The sequence below is a fragment of the Canis lupus genome, chromosome 29, assembly GCF_011100685.1.
Source record: "Canis lupus familiaris isolate Mischka breed German Shepherd chromosome 29, alternate assembly UU_Cfam_GSD_1.0, whole genome shotgun sequence".
Classification (NCBI taxonomy): domain Eukaryota; kingdom Metazoa; phylum Chordata; class Mammalia; order Carnivora; family Canidae; genus Canis; species Canis lupus.
The window spans coordinates 22,761,239-22,782,911 of NC_049250.1; the positions used below are offsets into that span (position 1 = coordinate 22,761,239).

A 21,673-nucleotide genomic window follows, 5' to 3' on the forward strand; every position below is an offset into this window, starting at 1 on the left:
CCAGACTATTTTCCACAGAAGGTAAACCATTTTACATTCCCACCAGCAATGTACAAGGATCTGCTTCTCTACATCCTCACGCACACTTGTTACTGGTCTTGTTTTTTATACTAACCATCCTACTGGGGATGAAGTGATACATCATTGTGATTTTTATCTGCATTTCCCTCATCACTAACAAGTTCGAGTATTTCTTCATTTGTATATTGGCTATTTTTATATTTTCTTTAGAGAATTGTCAATTCAAGTCCTTTGCCCATTTTTTAGTTGGGTTGTTTTGTTGTTGAGTTGTCAGGGTTTTAGTTCTTATGTTTAGGACATTGATCCATTTAGAATGTGTCTATTAGTTTATTTTTCCCCTCTCAATTCTTTTCCATTAGTTTATAGGTCAATCCTTATGTCAGTACTATACTGTTTTGACTACTGGAGCTTTACAGTATGTTTTAGAAATGGACAAGTATGAGTCCTCCAACTCTATTCATTTTCAAGAACAGAGTTTTGGCTGTTTTGGGCCTACTACAATTTCATATGAATTTAAGAATCTGCTTTTCTAGTTCTGCAAAAAGGTCACTAGAATTCTGATAGAGATCGCATTGAATCTGCACATTGCTTGCATAGTACTGCCACCTCAACAATAACACAGAATATCTTTCCATTTATTTAGGTCTTCTTTAAGTTATTTTATTTAATTTCAACAATGTTTTGTAGCTTTTAGTATACAAATCTTTCAATTCCTTAGGTTTTTGAACAATATTAAATGGAACAGTTTTCTTAGTTTCCTTTTGGGATTATTCATTGCTAGTATACAGAAACAATTTTATTTTGTGTGTTGCTCTTATACCAATTTTTCTGAATTGTGTATTAGCTCTAGTGGGTTTTTGCAGATTCTTTGGGGTTTTTTTATTATGAGTTCATGATGTCTACAAATAGAAACAATTTTACTTCTTTCCCAATTTGGATGTTTTTTCTTTTTCTTGCCTAACTTCTCTGGCTGGGACTCCTACCACAATGTTGAAGAGCAGTATGAAAGTAAGCACACTTGTTTCTGATCACAGGTAAAAGTGTTCAGTCTTTCACTGTTGAATTGGAAGTTAGCTGTGAGTTTTTCATAAATCCCTTTTATCATATTGAAGAATTTCCCTTCTTTTCCTAGTTTTGGAGTGTTTCTATTACAAACAGGTGTTATATTTTTCAAAAGTCTTCCTTATTAACTGATGATGTTTGTTTGTTTATCTTCATCCTAGTAAGGCGGTGTATTATACTGATTTCCCTATGCTGAACAGCTCTGGGCATTCCTACCTGGGTAAATTCCATTTGGTCAGGGTATATAACCATTTAAATATACGACAGGATTCAGTTTCTTAGTGTTTTGTTGAAGATTTTTGCAGTTGTATTCATAAGGAATATCAATCTGTAATTTTTGCATTGTTTCTCATGGCGTCTGGCTTTGGTATCAGAGTAATGCTGGTCTCAATGAATTAGGAAGTGTTCTATGTCCTATTTTGGGGAAGAGTCTGAGATGAACTGGTGTTAATTCTTTAAATGTTTGGCAGAATTCACCAGTAATATCATCTGGTCCTGGACTTTTCTTTCTTTGGGAGGGATTTTTTTATTATTATTACTAATGCAATCTGTTTGCTTCTTATAGATCAGTTCACATTTTCTATTGCTTCTTGAGTCAGTTTTGGTTATCTGTTTCTAAGAATTTGTCCATTTCACGTAGGTTATCCAATTTGTTAATATACAGTTATTAATAGTATTCTCTTATAACCTTTTTTATTTCTTTAATAAAGAAATAAATATTTCAGCCTCAATATTCTCATTTTTTTTTTTTATATTCTCACTTTCGTTTCTGATTTTAATTACATGCATCATTGCTTTCCCCCCCCTTTTTTTTGAGTCTAGGTAAAGGTCTGTAAATTTTGTTGATTCCTCAAAGAATGAACTTTGGTTATGCTGATTCTCTGTTATTTCCTATACTCCATTTCACTTGTCTCCATTTTAATCTTTATTATTTCCTTTCTTTGGCTCACTTTGAGTTTAATTTGCTCCACTTTTTCTAGTTTCCATAAGGTGAAAAATTAGATTATTTGGATTCTTTTGAGCTCTTCTTCTTAAATATAGGTACTTACTGCTACAAATTTCCCTCTGAGCACTGCTTTTGCTGCATCTCATTAAGTTGTGGTATGCTGTGTTTTCATTTTTATTTGTGTATAATTATTTTCTAATTTCCCCCTTTGACCTGCTGGGTATTTATGAGTATATTGTTTAATTTCTACATATTTGTGAATTTCCCAGTATTATTGACTTCTAGTTTCACACCAGTGTGACCAAGATACTTTTATGATTTCAGTTACTTAAACTGTATTGAGATTTTGTGTGTGTGTGTGTGTAGGCAGCCCAGTGGCTTAGCAGTTTAGCGCCACCTTCGGCCGGGTGTGTGATCCTGGAGACCCAGGATCGAATCCCGCGTTGGGCTCCCTGCACAGAGCCTGCTTCTCCCTCTCCCTCTGCCTGTGTTTCTGGCCCCCTCTCTCTGTCATAAATAAATTTAAAAATTTTAAAAAAAAAAAAAGATTTTTTTTTTGTGTGTGGTCTAACATATGGACTACCCCTTGTAGAGTGTTTCATGTGCACATGGAAAAAAATGTGTATGCTGCTCTTACTGGGTGTTTTGTGTATATCTATTAGATCCAACTGGCTTATAATGCTGTGCAAGACCTCTATTTCCATACTGATCTGTCTAGATGTTCTATCCCTTATTCAAGGTGAAGCAAGCACTGTAATTTTTGACTGAATGATTGAAACCATAAATTTTATTGTTGGATTCTGAATTGTGTTGCATTCCTCTAGTGTTGGACTTTTTCTGGTGTACAATTAAGTTACTTGGGATCATTTGAAGTCTTCTGAGGACTCTTCCCAATGCCTCATGTATTACAAGGTCTTTAGACTCCGAATGATCTAGATACAAACTATTAACAGCCTTGCATGATCTCTGGAAATTGTTTTCTTACTGCCTTCCAGTAGTTCTTTCCCTGACTTTGAGTAGGTCTTAGTCATGCATTTACAGATTGGAACTCCGTTAAAAACTCAAGAAGCACAATCTGCAGATCTCCAGAATGTTTTCATGTTTGAGTGTACTTTTTTATTTACTTATATACTCACCCCTCTTCCCCCAAGTCTCTTCTCTTTGGCACTGTGCCCTGCAATTCTAACCACCTTGGCCTTCTCAAACTCACTTTTGTTTCCTAATCTTAGCAAAAGTGAGCTGTTTTGGTTCTTCCTCCTTGCACTGCAGCCTATGAACAACCTCTAGGCTTTATTGCAAACTGGTGTAGAAGAGCTTACCTCATTTGTTTCCATTCTCTCAGGAATCAGTCTGATGACACCTGCCATCCAACGTCTAAAAATCACTGTTTACATATTTATATGTTCTCAAGTTGTTTAAGGAGGAAGGGTATATTATTACTGTATAACAAATTACCCCCAACTTATTAGCATCTTAAAAAAACAAGCATTTATTTTTTTCACACAGTTTCTGAGGTTCGGCAATCAAGAAGCAGCTTAGCTGGGTGGTTCTGGCTCAGGATATCTCATGAGGTTGCAGTCAAGATGTCCGTGGGCCAGTAGTTTACAGCTGGAAACTTGACAAGGGCTGGAAGATCTGCTTCCAAGAAGACTCAGTCACACACTGTTGGCTAGAGGCCTCAGTTCCTTGTTAGCTGTTGGCAGGAGGCCTCAATTTCTCACCACATGGGCCTCTCCATAGAGCTATTCACAACATGGCAGCTAACTACTCTGAATGAGCAAGGGGGAGGAGCATAGAGAGGGGAGGGCAGCACAAAGGGAGAGAAGAGGCGAAAGCCACAGTGTCTTTTATAACCTATCCTTGGATTATCCATCACTTCCACCATATTCTATTGACCACACAAACAATGTGTGAGGGGATTATGCAATGGAATAATCAGGTATCAGGAAGCAGAGATCATTAGGGCCATCTTGGAAGCTGGCCACACAGAGGAAAAATCCTGTTATCCCAACATGGCAAAATGCCAAAGTCCTGCTTACACATTTTAACTTCCTTATGTTGTTTTTTTTTTTAATCCTCAGACTATAAACTGCATCCTACGACTTTGAGAAAGATGGCAAGATTGTAGATTCTACTCCACAGCCAGACTTAGAGAAAAAATAACGAAGTAGCAGCAAGTTTTAAAAGAATAAAGTCCTTGGTGCCTATGGCAAGAGGGAGGAGAGCATTTACAGCACACCTGGAGTTGAGAAATGTTCAAGTGGCTTTTCATTCCCCCAAACAACTACTCTAATGACTAACCTAAACGTCTGCCGTCCTTTCTCATCAATCTCTAAAGCCAGACAGCAATAGCAACAGCAATTATTAATTGCATTAGCAATAGTACCAGGGCCAAAGCGAGGCATCTTGCCTCTGTTATTAGTTCAATTATTCCTCACCATAAACCTGTGAGATAGGTATCATTATTCCCTAAAGGCTAGGCCTTAATTTCTTGATAATCCTAACTTGGCTTTATACTTCATAGTATATCCTGATACACGTTTATTTTTCCTACCTAACACCTGGCTCCCCCTTGCCCTGTAGGGTTCTTCTACTTTTCTGGCACAGAAATGCCATGTTGTTCTACCTGTCCTCTCATTCCATGTGAGTCAGGTCTTAAAGATTTCTCTTAGCTCTTACGTTCCCAACACCTACCACCATAACTCTTTCAAAGAAACCACCAGGCTACTGAGACTTGTTAATACCCTCCTGCTGGGCTCTCCCAATGCTACAGCTGCCTAATATACACTTCCCCTTAAACTCTGTAGAATATATGCTATTTAGATCTGCCTCATCAATTAATCCCAAAAAACTTTGCCTTATTTCAGCCACTCATTTAAAAATATGATTTCACAGCACACGTGCCTTCTTAATTTATATTTGCTACAGCTTAATGCTAAAATGGGTTTCCTTTCCTTAAGGGTTTATAATTAATCACCAGGGAGAAAGGTCCAAAATATACCAAACTCTTACTTAGTACAGTACCCTGGAAACATAGGTTCCCACTAATTATTTGTTGAATAATGAATGAAAATATATAAAGTAATAATTATAAATGCTAGCTCAGAAAATTCTCAAGGGGGTATATCCAAAAACTTTTATTTACAAATAAAAAGGAAAAGGTATCAGTGGACACATATAAACAATTCACAAAAAGACAAAACACAAAAGAACAACAAATAGAAGCAAATAATAGAAATGCAAATCAAAGTATCACTTTTTGTCAAATTGGCAAACATTGAAAATTTGTCAAAAAAGTAAGAAAACAGGCATTCTAATAGATATTATTTTGTATTTTTGGTGTTTATGCATCAAATATCTTCAAAATTTGTATAACCATTTGACCAGTATTTCCTAATAATTAACTGTAAGAAAATAATGGACAAAGGAACATAATTATATGTTAAAAAAGAAAAAAAAAAACACTGTGGCACTAACTATAATACAAAATTTGTCCAACAATAAGGATTTGATTAAACAAATTTTAGTAATTCCAAACTACAAAATATTAATGTCACTTCAGAATATTATATAATCCTAGTTTTTTAAAGTAACATAGAATCACATAAAAACATACCTGCATAGAAAAAAAAATCTAGAAGTATACACCCCAAAATGTGAGCAGTGATTATCTCTGTAAAAGAATAGTGGAATCATTTGTGATTTTTTTCTTTTTGCTTATCTCTACTACCTAATTTTTCTACATGAGTTGCACATGGACAACACACATTCTTAAAAGGCAAAAGTAAAAATGCAGAGTACAATTTAAAGGTAGAAGTGCCATCACTGTAATAGAACATGGAACATTCCCATGCTCTCTAATAATAATAATGTCATGCAGAATTAACACCAAGTTAAATATTTTAATAGCCTTGTTTTAAGTAGTACTAAGAACACACATGGAAGAATGTTAGTACTATTCAGGCATCTTAAGACAACAGACAAAAAGACCTCTCAAATAAAAACTTATTACTAATCAAAAAGACAGTGTTGAAAATCATGCAGTAAAAACCTCAACTGCTTCAAGGTAAGTGTCAGCTTCAATCACCTTTTCATGCCTTTTCACATTATCTTGAGAGCCTACACTCTGATGGGAAAGCAGTCACCTCGAAAATGATAAAACATCAATCACTCATAAGTTTAAGAATTCAAGGCAACTTTAAGTTGGGCTGAAAAAAAAGTCTTCTCTATAACTTCTATTCCAAATTAGATTAATTTTTCTCTTCAGGCTTGAACGTTTTGGGGTGAGGGGGATAAAACTTAGGGGATAACAAGAGAGAATCCTGAGGGGAGTCTAGACATATATGTGTGTTACAAGCAAAGCACATATATCTCCAAGCACTGTGTACAATGGTTGGTGCTAGGGTTGTCACTAAAGCAAGGAGATCTCCATTCTTTTCAACAGTAATCACCTAATTGTGTTGTCAGTTTAGGTATTATGTGCTTGCTCTACACAAATGCCATTAACATAAAATCTCTTTTTTATGCAAAGTTGTTCCTTGATTTTCTCCTTGTACTAGAAAATTTTCTTGGACAGGGAAACTGCTTGTGGCCCTGCAGAATGTTGCCTGAAATTGCTGTGTAAGGCCTGATTCAACAGGACCAGTAGATCCAACATAACAATAAATCTTCATTGGACTAATCTATAATGTTCAATGATGTTGACTGGCATGAAAAGGAGTTCTTTCCACTTGTCTATGGCAGATTATAAAAAAAAAATTATTCTGATTGTACCTGTATAATTAACAGCAGGTATCCATACATTTAGCATCAACACCAACCTACAACATAGTTTGCAAGTCATGTCTCATAAAGCTCCACCAATACATCCAATAGGATCTGACAGCAACTGTGAAAGTACAAAAAGCACTAAACACGGTACAGCTTTATGATTCTTTTAAACCTACATTAGTAACATCTTTGATGAAAGCAATATTCATTGCACAAGAAAATTTTCTAGTACAAGGAGAAAATCAAGGAATAACTTTGCATGAGAAAGAGATTTTATGTTAATGGCATTTGTGTAAAGCAAGCACATAATACCTAAACTGACAACACAATTAGGTGATTACTGTTGAAAAGAATGGAGATCTCCTTGCTTTAGTGACAACCCTAGCACCAACCATCCACTTATTCAGCAAATATATGAAAACCATAAGCAAAACTATTCTAGGATCTGAGGAAATAAGAATAAACAAGCCAAGTCACTACTTTCATAGAGCATATGGCCTAAAAGGAACAGAGATGTTAGGCAAACAACTACATATTTGAATATAACTGCAAATGTCAGGATTTCATTAAATAAAAGGGCAAGGTACTCTGAGAGCAAATACTAGGCTGGGGAGTCAAGTGAGTCAACCACAGGGGAGGGAAAGAAAGGCCCAGGCAGAGATAATCTATGCAAAGCCCCTGCAGCTGGAATGACCTTGCCCAATCCAGGAACTGAAACATTTAGATTGAAAGCATTTAGATTGTTTCCTGGGTCCACGTTAATTCTGAGATGTATAAAGACACCCAAGTTAAGAGATCAGGTTGGCAACTGCTACACGGGTCTAGAGCTCAGGAAAGAGATCTAGACTAAGTATGAACTTAGAAGTCATTGGCTTAGAGATGGTATGCGATGCATGGGAACTAGAGGCTATTACTTAGGCAAGGTGGACTGGGCAGGCAGGGGCAGGTGTGTTATTACTTCCTCAAATCATGCACATGAAAAATTCATTACTTCTTGCAATCAAATTAATTACTTCTCTCTTAATTTACAAGTCTGAAATAAAACAAAGAATTTTCTATTATTATAATACAATGCCCTATTTGTTCAGAAAGGATAAGATTAAATGTATAAAATTCTTGGAGAAATGCCAAGACCTAAGAAAAATATTTCTTTCAGCAAATCTAAAACATTATATGCTAAAGTTTATTTAGCAAGGCACCTCCTTCTAGCCTTTTCCAGTGCCCTAGAAAAGGAACTTTTTTTAACACACTGATAAAACTACGTCACAAGATTTGTCACTAGAAATGCTTTCCGTCTGTAAAACTGCTACCTACTGAAGCTAGATCACAACTGTAAGCATTCTGAACAGACCAAATCCTGGAGGGATGTAACATCAAACAGAACAGATGCATCTTCTGCTCTGCACACTCAAAAGTTAACAACTTTCACAACTATCACTATAATCCTTAAACAACCTGCCCTGCACAGTCTCCTATGATGAATATATAGTACGTAATTGCTCTATAAAGCAGTGGTCAGGTCATGGTTATAGAAAAGCTGGGTTAAAACGTTCCACAATTTATGGCCGAAGCACCATATTAATAAGTAGGACATGCCTTAACACAAACTCACCTGATTTATTTGAAGCATGTTAAAACAATATTGACCAAACTGCTGTATCCCTCAGGGCTCCAAAAACTGAAAAATGAAAATGAAGAAATAAAGTTCATCTTAGTTGGTAATCTCAATGATTAGCACTTTAAACATATGTCCTTGATCAAAAATAAAATGGAGTAGATCTAGATCAACACAGAACTTTCTATGATGATAAACAAGTTTTATAACTGCGCGGCCTAATCCAATAGCCAATGGCCACAAAGGGCTACTGAGCACCTGAAATGTGACTAATGCACCAAGAAAGTAAATTTCTAATTTTTTTAAATCTTCTTTAACGTTAATCTAAATTTAAATAACTATATTTAACTAACAGCTACCATAGTGGGCAATGTAGATCTAGGATGAAAGATGTCCCTTCTGGCTCTACAATTCTAAGATAATTCCAGCAAAAACGAAGCTATTAAAAATAATCTAAAAAATTCAGATTAATATTTAATGTATACTCCCTTTTCTCTAGTAACGTTTTAAACAGCCTCATTCCTAAACTCTATAAGCTAAATTAAGGCTAAAGACAATGCAACACATACTCTTCTACATGGTATGGAAGAGTATACAGTACTTAGCTGGATTTTTTTTGTGGTTTTATCATCACTATAAAAACAGCTTGCATAATAATTCCACATAAAATTTTCAGAGAAAGAAATCACCATCTGACACATCTCATTGTTAGATTTGGATTTGTTACCTTCTGGGTCTGACCTCCTCACCATGGTTGTATTTCTTTTCATGTAGCAAATCTCTTCTACATTTAATTTAAAAATAGATACTAAAGAAGAGCAAAACCCCCAAATCTTATAAACAAATAAATCATGGATTCCTATAATGGTAAAAGTTTACATAAAAAATAAATTATGGCAGGAGCACCTGGGTGGCTCAGTTGGTTAAATGTCTGCCTTCGGCTCAGGTCATGATCTCAGGGTCCTGGGATGGAGCCCCATGTCCAGGTCCCTGCTCAATAGGGAGCCTACTTCTCCCTCTCCCCTTACCCCTCCCTCTTCTCATTCTCTCTCTCTCTCTCTCTCGCTTTCTCTATCTCAAATAAAGGAATAAAATATTTTTAAAAGCAAATAAATAAATAATCTATGGAGGAGCCTGACTAGCTTAGCCAGTAGAGCATGCAACTCTTGATCTATGGGTTCTGTGTTCAAGCCCCACACCCAGCGTAGAGCCTACTAAAAAAAAAAAAAAAGAAAAAGAAATTCTGTACAGACCCTCCCCAAAATTATCTAAAAAGCAACAATACAGGCAGCAAAAGAGTTAAATCCAATCACTTAGGTAGAAAACTTTATGCTATGAAACTTTAATATTAAACTTTCCCTCATACGCAAAAGTTTTATACACACACACACACACACACACATAGATTCACATATATACATGTATGGCTACCATTTTCTTAAGATGACAAATTGGGGTCAATTCTAAATGAATTTGAAAGTTTCCTATATCTTTCCTATATCTATCTATATATAGATATCCTATATATCTTAGAATAGCAGCCTCAGCATCTTTAACAGTTTTCATTTTTTTCCAAGAGAATCATATGCTATAGAAACGGCACAATGGCTAAGGATCACATAATTTGAATTTTACTCCAAGCTCTTCAGGATATTTTACCTCTTGAGCCTTGGAAAATTACTTTGTGTATCTTTGTGTTCTTTTTATTTTTTTAAAAATCTGTAAAAAGTAAACTAAAGTAATTGTGGTAGGCAAATAACAAATAGAATACAACAGAAATAATGAGATACCACTCAGAACATTGGGTTACAAAAAGACCACAATGACCATCTTGGGTGTTACCTGGTCTCATTCTCTCACTGTTTGCTCTGAAGGAAACTAGCTGCCATATTATGAGCTACCCCTTGGACAGGCCCAGTTGGCAAAGAACTAAGAAAGGCCTTTGGCCAATAGCCCAAAAGAAAGTGAGGCCTTCAGGCCAATACCCCCCAAGCAAATGAAGCCTTCCGAGAGCTATATGAATGAGCTATATGAAAGAGCTTGGAAGCAGATCTTCCCCTGGTCAAACTCTCAGATGAGAACACAGTCCCAACGATAGCTTACGTGCAACATCTAAAAGACCTTGAACCACAAATACAAGGTAAGCTGCACCCAGTTTTCTAACCCATAGAAACTAAGATAATAAATGTTTGTTGTTTTAAGCCCTTTACTTTCCAGGGTAGTTTGTTATGTAACAATAATAAGACAATCCATTCAACTCTAAAATTCTATAATCCTGTGGTGTTGGGATCTCTGGGTGGCTCAGCGGTTTAGAATCTGCCTTCGGCCCAGGGCATGATCCTGGAGTCCCAGGATGGAGTCCCACGTCAGGCTCCCTGCATGGAGCCTGCTTCTCCCTCTGCCTGTGATTCTGCCTCTCTCTCTCTCTCTCTGTCTCTCACGAATAAATAAAATCTTTAAAAAAAAAAAGATTTAAAAAAAAATTCTGTGGTGTTTTAGGTATTAACATATCTAGGTAGGTCAAAAAATTAATTCTGTTTAACTTGAGCAAATGAGTTACATTACAACATGAAAATGATAAATTATGAAACTTACACATTTACATTTTATTCAAAATATGAAATCACTAAAAAGCACAGGAGTAGGCAAATGGTATTAAAATACACTAGATGTAAAAAAAAAAAAAAATACACTAGATATAACTAAAAATACAGACCAGATCAATTTTCATTTTTTTAACTGAAAACAATTCATTTGGAAATTAAAATGTGAATAAACCACTAAAAGCATCTCGGTGACTTAGTGTCCCTTACCTTCTAGAATTCAACATCATTTAGTAAGCACTTGCCAAATCTGAGAAACCCAATTTTGTTTTTATTTAATGTAAGCCTCTAAGAGTAACAAGTGCTTATCTATATAGACCTGTATGTGTTTCTTCAATATTAGAGTTTTGAGGGTTTTTTTTTTTTTAATTCCAATGTAACTAACATACAGTATTATATTAGTTTCAGATGTATATTATAGTGGTTCGGCAATTCTATATATTACTCAGTGCCCATGGTAGGTGTACTCTTAATCCTCTTCACCTATTTCACCCATACCCCCACTCGCTTCCTACAGTTAAGAGTGTTTTTGGGGGGTTGTCTTTTTTTTTCTTCCTTTGTTTATTTGTTTTGTTTCTTAAATTCCACATATGAGTGAAATCATATAGCATTTGTTTCTCTGACTGGCTTATCTCACTTAGCATTGTAGTCTCTAGATCCATCCATGTTGTTGCAAATGGCAAGATTTCACTCATGGCTGAATATTCCGTTGTACATATATATACCACATCTTCTTTATCCATTCATCTATTGATGGGACACTTACATTGCTTCCATAATTTGGCTATTATAAATAATACTGCAATAAATATAGGGGTGCTTTTCAATATTAGAGTTTATAACACTAGTGGCTGATTCCAAGAAGTAGACACAATAAAGTATAAGGATACATTTTTTTAAAGTTCTAATCTTCTGACATACAAAAAGGTAGTTGTAGGAAGAAACAAAAATAAAAGCACCTACTTGCTTAAAACTGACCATACAATTTTAACTATTCTGTAAGCCACTCCTTCACAACTACAAAGATCTGTACAAATTAAAACATGAAACTGTCTATAATAGCACTCTGTGAGGGAACTGGAAAATACCCTGAAGTTATTCTTTTTTTAACCAACAAATTATATCATATTTACATCAATATAAAAATTATAATTCACAACCACACTATGGACAATTCAGGATGCCCACAGTGCCACGTCTTTAACACTTCATTTCTCCTTTACAGATATGCCTACTCTACTGTCCTGTATTTAAAACAACTTGATAAAACATCAATGAAATGCAGAGCAGTTTTATGCTGCCTGTGATTTCATAAAATCCACCTCTCTCTCCTCTGCCAAAGTTTCCAGCTACAGTTCATTCCGATTACAGCTAAGTACTTTTAGAGAAACCTATTCACATGTCCCAAAAATGCCCTACAGTGACATCCAATCAGGCACATTAGGACATGCAGTTCCAGATTCCAAGCTACTAAATGAAAACAGGCAGGGCAGTTTATGGAGAGAGGATACTACTAACTGTAGAAAACTTGCTGCTAATGAAGAATTGGAAGTCCAACATGTATCTGAAATCTACTGCTGGTATAACTTGCTGCATTTATTATTACATTTTGCCCAGCTAATCAGTTGAAAGCTGTAAAAAACAAAATCTACAAAATCCTCAACAATTTAATACCGCCTCTTAAAATGGCATTATTAAATTAATCTATAAATTTTTACATCAGCACCCATAATCCCACAATTGACAGGCAACCCTCACCTAACTTTCTTGTTTGACAATATGAAAAGAAAAAACATTTACTACCACAATTCTTAGGCTCCAAAGTACCATAAAACCAAACATCAACCAAAACTTCTTACTCTAAAAAATTCATGGGTGGGACACCTGGGTGGCTCAGTGGTTGGGCATCTGCCTTTGCCTCAGGGCATGATCCCAAAGTCCTGGGATTGAGTCCCGCATCAGGCTTCCTGCATGGAGCCTGCCTCTCCCCTCTGCCTATGTCTCTGACTCTCTCTCTCTCTCTCTCTCATGAAGAAATATATAAAATCTCTTTAAAAAAAAAAAAAGTTTTTTTAATAAAAAAAAATTTTTATTCATGGGGTCCTTAAAAAGCATTAAAAATATGAGTTTTTTAAATTCTCATTTCTTTTTAAAAGTAGGTACCCAAAAAAACTTTTATGTAAGAAAAGCAAAATAATTTGGCATAAATTTAATTATTTCCAAAAAGCCTATGAAAGATTCTAAGTATACAGAAATCTCACCACAAACCAAGAAAAAAGAAAATATTTATCAGACACTAATGTTATATACCACATGCTATATTTTGCCATTGTTATATTAATTCATTTAGTCCTCATTACCTTGGGATGTAGGTGTTATCTCCACTTTTCTAGAAGTTGAATTACATCCCATAGTCTACGCTGCTGGGATTAAAACCAAGTGTGTTGTGGCATGAAGTCCTCATCTCTTTATTATACATTAAATTTATAAAGATTTCACTTCTTAAAATTGTTCCTGTCACAAAGGTCTTGACCTCTAGAACAACATAATGGTAAGGCTCCTTATAGAGAACTTTGGAGATTTACTTAAAATCAAATTATTATACATACATAAATATAAATTATAATTATTATGGATTCCGGACACTCAACTAATATTTTCTTGAGTGCCTATAGGAGGCACAAATATATCTACACATAGTTTGATCTCACTGTGCATGTCTCCAACTATTCTAATATTAACACAATTCAATTTTGTGATATCTAGGTTCTTCTATTATGATCTGTACATATAAATGATGACACCCAGAACTCAAAGTGAACAAAAGAAGAGCATGATAGTAAAGAGGTTAGCTGCAACGAAAAAACCCCAACATACTGGCCAATTATACCTTTCAGAATCTGATCCCAAAACAAGAAAACCACTCAGCCTCACTTTCCGTATTGTTTACACACTAAAAAGTTAGATATTATCTCAGATACTTTTTATATTCTTTTATTTTTGAAAAGCAAACCAACCCACTCTTCTCCTAGAACTTCATTCCAGACAAGCCAAGTAAGCTAAAATATAAAATGTATATGATTTTCCATGGTAATTAGGAATAAAGAGTCATGATGCAACTTACCCTCAAATGGTCCAGGGAAAAAATATTAGGTACATATGGCTGAGAGACATTAATGGTAGGTGGGTAAAATGGTAACAGGTGAATCTGAGTAAAGGTTACAGAAGGATTCTTTGTAGTGTTCTTACTCTTGCTACCTTTTGGTAAGCTTGAGATTATTTCCAAATAAAAAGTTAAAACTTAAAAACGAGATGCCACTCTACCTGTAGTTAACAATACATACTCTGATTACACAGCAACATTTTTACAAATACAAAGCAGATTTTGGAGGAAAAATTCAGTGATTTGTCAGGAAATATGCACTATATCCTACCAATTATCGCTTAGGAATAAATTTCAAACTACATTGCTATGTAATGAAATGAGGCAATCGTGAGTGGAGTTGAAATCACAGTAGGAAAAAAAAAAAAAAAAAACCCAGCATACACACCACATAGTTTGGCATAAATGCCTCACAAATTTAATACAGGCCTGCTGCAAAATGCAGCAAATCCACAATTCAAGTGATACGTGAGAGCTCTGGTTTGCAGTAAAATACAGACAAGCTGAAAAATTAAACACTTGCCATATTACAAAACAACTGAGATGCAGGATGTCTTGGTCTTGACTGTTTTATTAACAAAGAGTTGTTGTTTTTCCACTGCAGCTCAATTCCTAACAGTATATTTGAATCCTCTTAAGAAAGGACTAGGGAAGAAATACCCTCCCGGAGAAATGTTGCAATCTACTCTCCTTACAAGGTTACTATTATCCTGCCTTCCCATCCCCAATTCTGAATCCAAGCGTTTTTAACCACGATTTCTTAAAACGTAAGGATGCATCAGAAGGGAAGCGATGCTCAGCAAAAGTTCACTAAAATTGTGAAATCAGGCATTAAAAGCAAGGGTTTTTCAGCTAGCAGTCATATACCTTTAAAGGATCCTCTATCTCTATCCTCCCTGCAGGAACCACCCACCTGAACATCCTGGGGTACATTCCCTTAATCGAAAGGCCCATCTCTACATCACCACGGCGGGGGGGGGGGGGGGGGGTCGCCGAGTACGGTCCCTTTCCCAAGAAAATCCTTCACAAATGCACCATTCTGCACGTCTTTCCAGGGACTTCCAGAAGCCCGAGGCCATCAGCCCCGCCCCCGCCCGAGGACTCCCAGTTGGGCGAGCCGGCGCCCGCGCTGCGGAACAGCCCCCGCGCCCCGCGCCCCCGCAGGGACCGAGCTTTGTCTCCGTCCGCCCCGCTCCTTCACCTCGGCAAGGTCACGGAGGGCCGCTGCCCCTGGAGGCCGAGCCGCCGCCGCAGTCCCCGCGAGGCGCGGCAGGGCGGGCCTGTCACAGGATACATTGGTCCCCTCGGCCCCACCTACTCCCCGTTTCGGCGCGTTACGTCTTCGCCACTTGCCCATTATACAGAAATAGCCGCGAGCACCGCCCCCCGCGCCCCCGGGGCCCTGCCCGCAGCCCCTCCCGGCCTCGCTCCGCCGCCGCCGCCCGCCCCCGCCCGCCCCCGCCCCCGCCCCGGGCCCCAGCGTCCCACCTGCAGCCCCCGGCCCGGGCGCCCCCGACGCCGGCCTCCCCGGCTCCCCGCTCCTCCCCTCCCGACACCTGTGCCGGCCCCCCCGCCCCGCCCCGCCCCGCCCCGCCCCGCGCGCCCCCCACCCTCCGCGGGGCCCCGAGCCCTCGGCACCCGCAGCGGCCCGTCCCCTCCCCCTCCTCCCCGAGGCCGCCGCGGGGCCGCTCTCCGCGGGGCTCCCCAGCGCCCTCTGCCTCCTCCCCGTCCGCCGGCGGGGCGGAAGTCCAGGCCTCCCGGACGCCCCCAACCTCCGTATTTACCTTGTGGCCGCGGACACTTTGCAGGCGGCTCCCACATTGGCGAGCACGACGGAGAACTGACCCCGCTCGGCCGCCGCCGCCGCCGCCGCCGCCGGCTTCCACCCCGCGGGCTCCCCGCCCCCCGCCTCCGCCCGCCTCCCGCCGCCCGCCGCCCGCGCCCGCGCCCGCGCCCGCCGCCCGCTCCCGCCTCCCCTGCGCTCCCGCCGCGCCCTCCCGGGCCCGCGCCGCGCGCCCCCGCCTGCGCCGCCGCTCCCGCGCCCCAGCCAGCCCTGCGCGCGCGCCCCCGGGCCCCGCCGCCCCGCACCTCCGCCCGCCCGCGGCCGAGCGCGGCCATTGTTCGCGGCGCCGCTCCCGCCCCCTGGCGGCCGAGCGCCCCCGCCCCCGCCCCCGCCCCCGCAGCAGCGGCCGCCGCGGTCAGCCGGCCCCGGGGCCCGGGCGCTGGCCGAGGCCTGGCGGACGCGGACGAGCCGGCGGGGGGGGGGGGGGACAGGGGAGCGCGCCCCGCCCGCGGCCTCCGCGCCCCCGTCCGCGGCCCTGGCCCGGCTCCCCGCCGCCGGCTGCGCCCCCCACACCTGCGCTCGGCTGCTCCGCCTGCGCGCCGCTGAGCCTCTGCTCTCCCCGCACGCCCCGCGCCTACCTTCCCCGGCTCTCGGGCTGCCGCCTCGGCTCCGCGGGGCCCGCGACCATCCCGCGCCGGCTCCGGCCGCCGCTGAGCGAGCCACGGTTCCGCGGAGCCTGCACCTTTCCAGACGCGGGGAGGAGGCGGGCGGGGAGCGGGGGGGGGGGGGGCGGGGGGGCGCCGTCGCGCGCTGCCAACACTCCTGATGCATCCGTGAGCACCTGCTCGCCGAGATCGGCAGCGGCCAGACACATTCTGACACCAAAAAGAATAAAATGAAATAAAATAAAATCGCATTTGGTACATGAAAAAAAAATCCTCAGAACCAAAAATGAGGACCATCTTAGGACAGTGCCCTAGATCCCAGATTGTGGAGGCAAGAGTGCCAGAAAACTCCCAATTGCTTCTTGCTTCGTCCTGGTTTTGATGTGGGTTACAGATGTCCAGACGACTCAACCCGGCCAAGCCCGGGGGAAGTCAACCCTTTATTTAGTAAATGGCACCAAAAATAATCTGACAATAAAGTAAGTCTGCAAATAGAATTCTTACTGTGTTTTCACGAACTTACCCATTTGCATTATTATTCCCAGGGTTCCTTCCCAGTGCCAATCCCCACCTGGAAAATGTCTACCAAGCCTAGGATTTCAGTCATCACCTAAAATGGATAGTTCTATCTACAACTGGGGGGGGGGGGGGGGGGGACAGTAATAGTCTAGTGGTTAAGCCAAGGGCACGCGATTTAGATAAGCAAGCCTGGTTCTCCACTTGCTAACTTCCAGGACCGGGGATATGTTACTTATTCTGGGTCTGTTTATCCTTTTGTTCAAGAGATGATAATATGCATTTAAATGTGCTTATATATGAAGCCCCTTTACACTGGGCCTGGCATGTGGTAAGATAGAAGCTACTGCTACCATCTCATCCTAACAGCTTTCCTAAACTCCTTCCCTCTCCACCTCTGCCAATTCCCTCACCCTCAACATGTTGACCCTGCCTAAATCTGCATTAGCCCTTGATCGGAGTCTTCTGGTTTCCCAACCATTGAATATTTGTTGGTTTGAATGAATACATGCCCTTCCTACCAGCAGCAGTTCTCCAGACAAGCCTACCACTTTAGCATCTTTCCATAGGCTCTTAGCCCTCTCCCTGCAATCCATCTCTCCTCACGGGGTGAAGAAATCAATCCTTCAAATATTTCCAAAATCAGCTCCTTGACAGGCATTCTCTGACTCCTCTGATCAGGCCAGTGCTCAGAGAGTCTCCTGACTCTCTCCTCTGGCACCATAGGTATGTTCAGTTGTTTTGAGCCCATCACTCCTCACCAAACAGTGCATCTTTTCAGGGCAGGCTCTGGGCCTCACTTCTCTTTGTACCCCCAGTATCCAGCTGCAAGGAGGTAGAAGTAAATGCATTCAGAATAAATAGATGAGTTTATGCTTTCGAGAATTACTCTAGAGTGGTCAGAAATGTCATCCCATTTGATTCAGATAATTAAAGTCAATTGGAATCTTTATTTCCCCTGTAACTTTTTCGTATAGCTGACTTTAAGTCTTTGGTTATCCACATGCTAACTAGGGAAGCATGTGCATGTTACATTTTAACCCGAAAATAGATTTAATTTTTTTTTAATCCTGTTGAGGAGGAAAAATTTTCCTTTACCCTTCTAGATTCTTGATGGAAAATTGATATAAAACAGAGAAACAAGAGAAACCCTAACTACATATACCTATGGGAGCCCCATAAGCACAAGAGACCCAAGGACAAGTCAGACAATTGAGGTTTATATGCCATCCTAAGCTAAGAAATGGGATAGGAGCCTGGGGCTTCAAATGGGAGGAGGGTGATTCAGAGGATGATAAGAAGAGCAGATGTTTGGTAATTAGATGTTTGTCCTGCCATACAGCTAGGTCATTCAGATAAAAGATATCTCTGGGTATAATTCTTTTCCTGAGCCAGACCTCCTATCTAAATTCTTTTGGGTAGTGAAGAGAGAGATAAAGCTTTTCTTGAGTCTGCTGTGTCTTAATTGTCTTCAGCTCAAAATAGCATATTTTGCTCAAAGTGGCATACTTGAGGGTCACATATTCTGCTCCCCGTCAAGCCATACTAATCAGAGAAAAAAAAAAAAAACGTTGTTAAGCTTGAATCTATACTTTCAGTTGCTCGAGGTATATGGCATCAGGACATGAAATCACCTGAGTGACATGGAAATCCACATAGGGCAGCCCGGGTGGCTCAGCGGTTTTGCGCCTGCCTTCAGCCCAGGGTGTGATCCTGGAGTCCTGGGATCATCAGGGTCCCTGCATAAAGCCTGCTTCTCACTCTGCCTGTGTCTCTGCCTCTCTGTGTCTCTCATGAATAAATAAATAAAATCTTTTATAAAGGAAATCCACACATAAATCTATGATCTTCTGAAGATCTTACTTTAGAATAAAATATATTTTTTAAAAATTTTGATAGGAGTCGAAAATAATGGATATTTAGAGAAGAGTGGCCCTATAGGCAGCTGATTAAAACAAAGAAACTGATTTATCAGTGCATCTTTACCAGGTACCACTGTAGTCAAATATTCAACCATCAGAAAAATATAGTTTCAAATTCATCTTGTCAGGTTTGAGCAATCTGAATGGGACAGATTCCAGAATCATAAGCCACTATTTCTCTTCCAGCTATGTCCTTTCTTTTCATATATATTTCTTAAGGTTTCTTGTTTTTAGCAATCTTTATACCCAACGTGGCACTCAAACTCATAACCTCAAGGCCAAGAGTCATTTGCTTTTCCAAAGGAGAGGATTATTAATTACATTATTACATCCTTTTCTTTACATCTATTTCCCTATACAATTCATGTAGCAATGGGTGGCTCAGTGGTTGAGCATCTGTCTTTGGCTCAGGTCATAATCCCAGGGTCCTGGGGGGAGCCTGCTTCTTCCTCTGCCTATGTCTCTGCCTTTCTCTCTTTGTGTCTCTCTTGAATAAATAAATAAAATCTTTGAAAAAAAATTCATCTGGCCCCAGTGCCCACCATATAAATTATTCTCCTTTATATGCTTATATCAACATATTTTTATCGCTACAGTATATGTGTTTCTTCCAGCATACCTACAGCTCCCTTAACACAAGAACAATGACTTCCTCATCTTTGCTTCTCCAGCATCTAGCAGAATACCTATGGTGATCAATAAGTGCTTGTTGAATGAATGAATTGGTGAATTTGACATTTACAGAGTACTTACTGTATGCCAAATACTATTTATGGACCAGGGACATACAGCAATGAAAAAAATCTGCAAAATCTTTCTCCTCCTTACAGAGGAACTTAAAGAAGAATAAATGAATAAGTGCATGAAATAAATATTTCCAAATCCTTTACCTTTATTAAAATACCCTTCTGGAAATTCCCAGTGTATTTGTGTGTTCACAAATAAATTGTTTGAAAAAAAAAAAAAAAACAAAAAAAAAAACAAATAAATTGTTTGGAACTCAACATTTTTTTTTCCATAATAATGATGATAAAATAGTTATTAGTAACAAAGGATGGTTGGAAGGAAGGCAGGCAGGGACAAGGGGTCCTGCCCTTAGAGGAAACCACCCTTAAAAGGGTTTTACCCCACCCTGAAAGGAGCCCTCCACCCTTTCCCACAGGATAGGCAGATGACAAAAACCTGATTGGGTGACAAGCGCAGGGAAGGTTAATCAGATTAAGACAGCAGGCCAACAAGCCCATAAAGCCCCCCAGATTTAGAAACTCAGGTAGCAATGCCCTCTGGTCCCCTCCCTCCTCAGGAGCTTTGTACTATTGATAGCTCAATAAACTTTGCTTTGCTGCCCATCACTCTTCATCTGGTCTACCTCTTCATTCTTCAAATCTGTGTAACCAAGAATCGCGGGCACAAAAGGAAAAGAAATCCTGCAACATCGGGGTATCAATTTTCTAAAACACTACTAAAAAAGAGCAGAAATAAATTATGTTATAAATATAATCATTAAGAGTAAGGAAACAAAATTTTATTTAAGTATACAGAGGTTCTTTAAGTCTCAAGAAATATAATGTTCAACAAATCTTTTTGAATAAATAATAGGGAAACAATTATGCTTATACTGACTTTTCTTTTTCCTTCCTATCTATCATCTTCTCTCTAAAAATCTCAGTTTTTCTCTTGAATCTATGGATACTTTCCACCGTGCCAGAAATTTGAATCACCTATTTTCTGTCTTGATATTTTTATTCTAATTTATTTATCAGATATTTAGTGGCATTAAGTCTTGATTTCAAATTTACTTAGCCAAAAGGCAAGGTGAGGTAGATCTGCAATCTGCTTTTTCATTTAAATCTGTGTTTTATCATCTGTAAGTTGGGTTCGTTTATTGAATATGTCCTTGTACTACATGTATCTGTAGTGTAATGCACTCATAGAGAGAATTCTGTTCATGGGTATTTTCCTTCTAGCCTGGGTTCTTCCTCTGCCTTTTGAATGACATGTTCCATTTTTGTATTATTATTACTACTATTGTTATTACTTTTGCTGCAATGATTGACATAATTTGAATATGATTAAGTTTTTTTTCATTTTGCTCATGCCTAACCTGGGAGGCTTTCTCCAGATTACTATTTACCATTGCACAGTAGAATGTCTGGGGAAAATAAAATTGTTTCATTCATTTCATTTATTTTTAGGGATGGAAGAGTGTGATGTGGGATCCCTGGGTGGCTCAGTGGTTTAGTGCCTGCCTTCAGCCAGGGCGTGATCCTGGAGACCCAGGATTGAGTTCCATATCCGGCTTCCTGCATGGAGCCTGCTTCTCCCTCTGCCTGTGTCTCTGCCTCTTTCTGTGTGTCTCATAAATAAATTAATAAAATCTTTTTTTAAAAATGAAGAGTGTGATGTTGTAATATAATACAAAATACTTATTTTTGTATTTGTGCAGGACTTGTAGCATGATTGCTCCTAAGACCCTTGTAATATCCCTAAGTGATTAAGACTGATAGGGGGATCTCTTGCTATAATATTTAGGTTTTGTTCCCAGCTCCTGATACAGCTGCAGAGTACAAAAGGTGAAAGGAGTGCCTTTTGCTTTCATAAAAAGTC

The 21,673-nt window shown here is 39.8% G+C and overlaps 1 protein-coding gene across 10 annotated transcripts in view; it reads right to left on the reverse strand.

Annotated features, from left to right (window-relative positions):
* The window catches only part of STAU2 (staufen double-stranded RNA binding protein 2), a 296,823-nt gene extending 280,089 nt beyond the window's left edge, over positions 1-16,734 (reverse strand). Inside the window, exons 1-3 of one of the 10 annotated variants that reach the window (XM_038579537.1) lie at positions 15,965-16,115; positions 8,412-8,477; positions 5,646-5,702 (exon numbers count right to left, since the gene is read on the reverse strand). Coding sequence is in view for 3 of the 10 variants with exons in the window: in XM_038579544.1 (XP_038435472.1) it covers positions 8,412-8,429 (18 nt within the window). In the remaining 7 variants the exon portion in view is untranslated. Of the gene's footprint in view, positions 1-5,645; positions 5,703-8,411; positions 8,478-15,381; positions 15,519-15,964; positions 16,116-16,601 lie in introns of those variants that run through there. The other 9 variants (XM_038579544.1, XM_038579542.1, XM_038579534.1 and 6 more) reach the window with 9 other exon arrangements.
* Between the last annotated feature and the right edge of the window lie 4,939 nt (positions 16,735-21,673).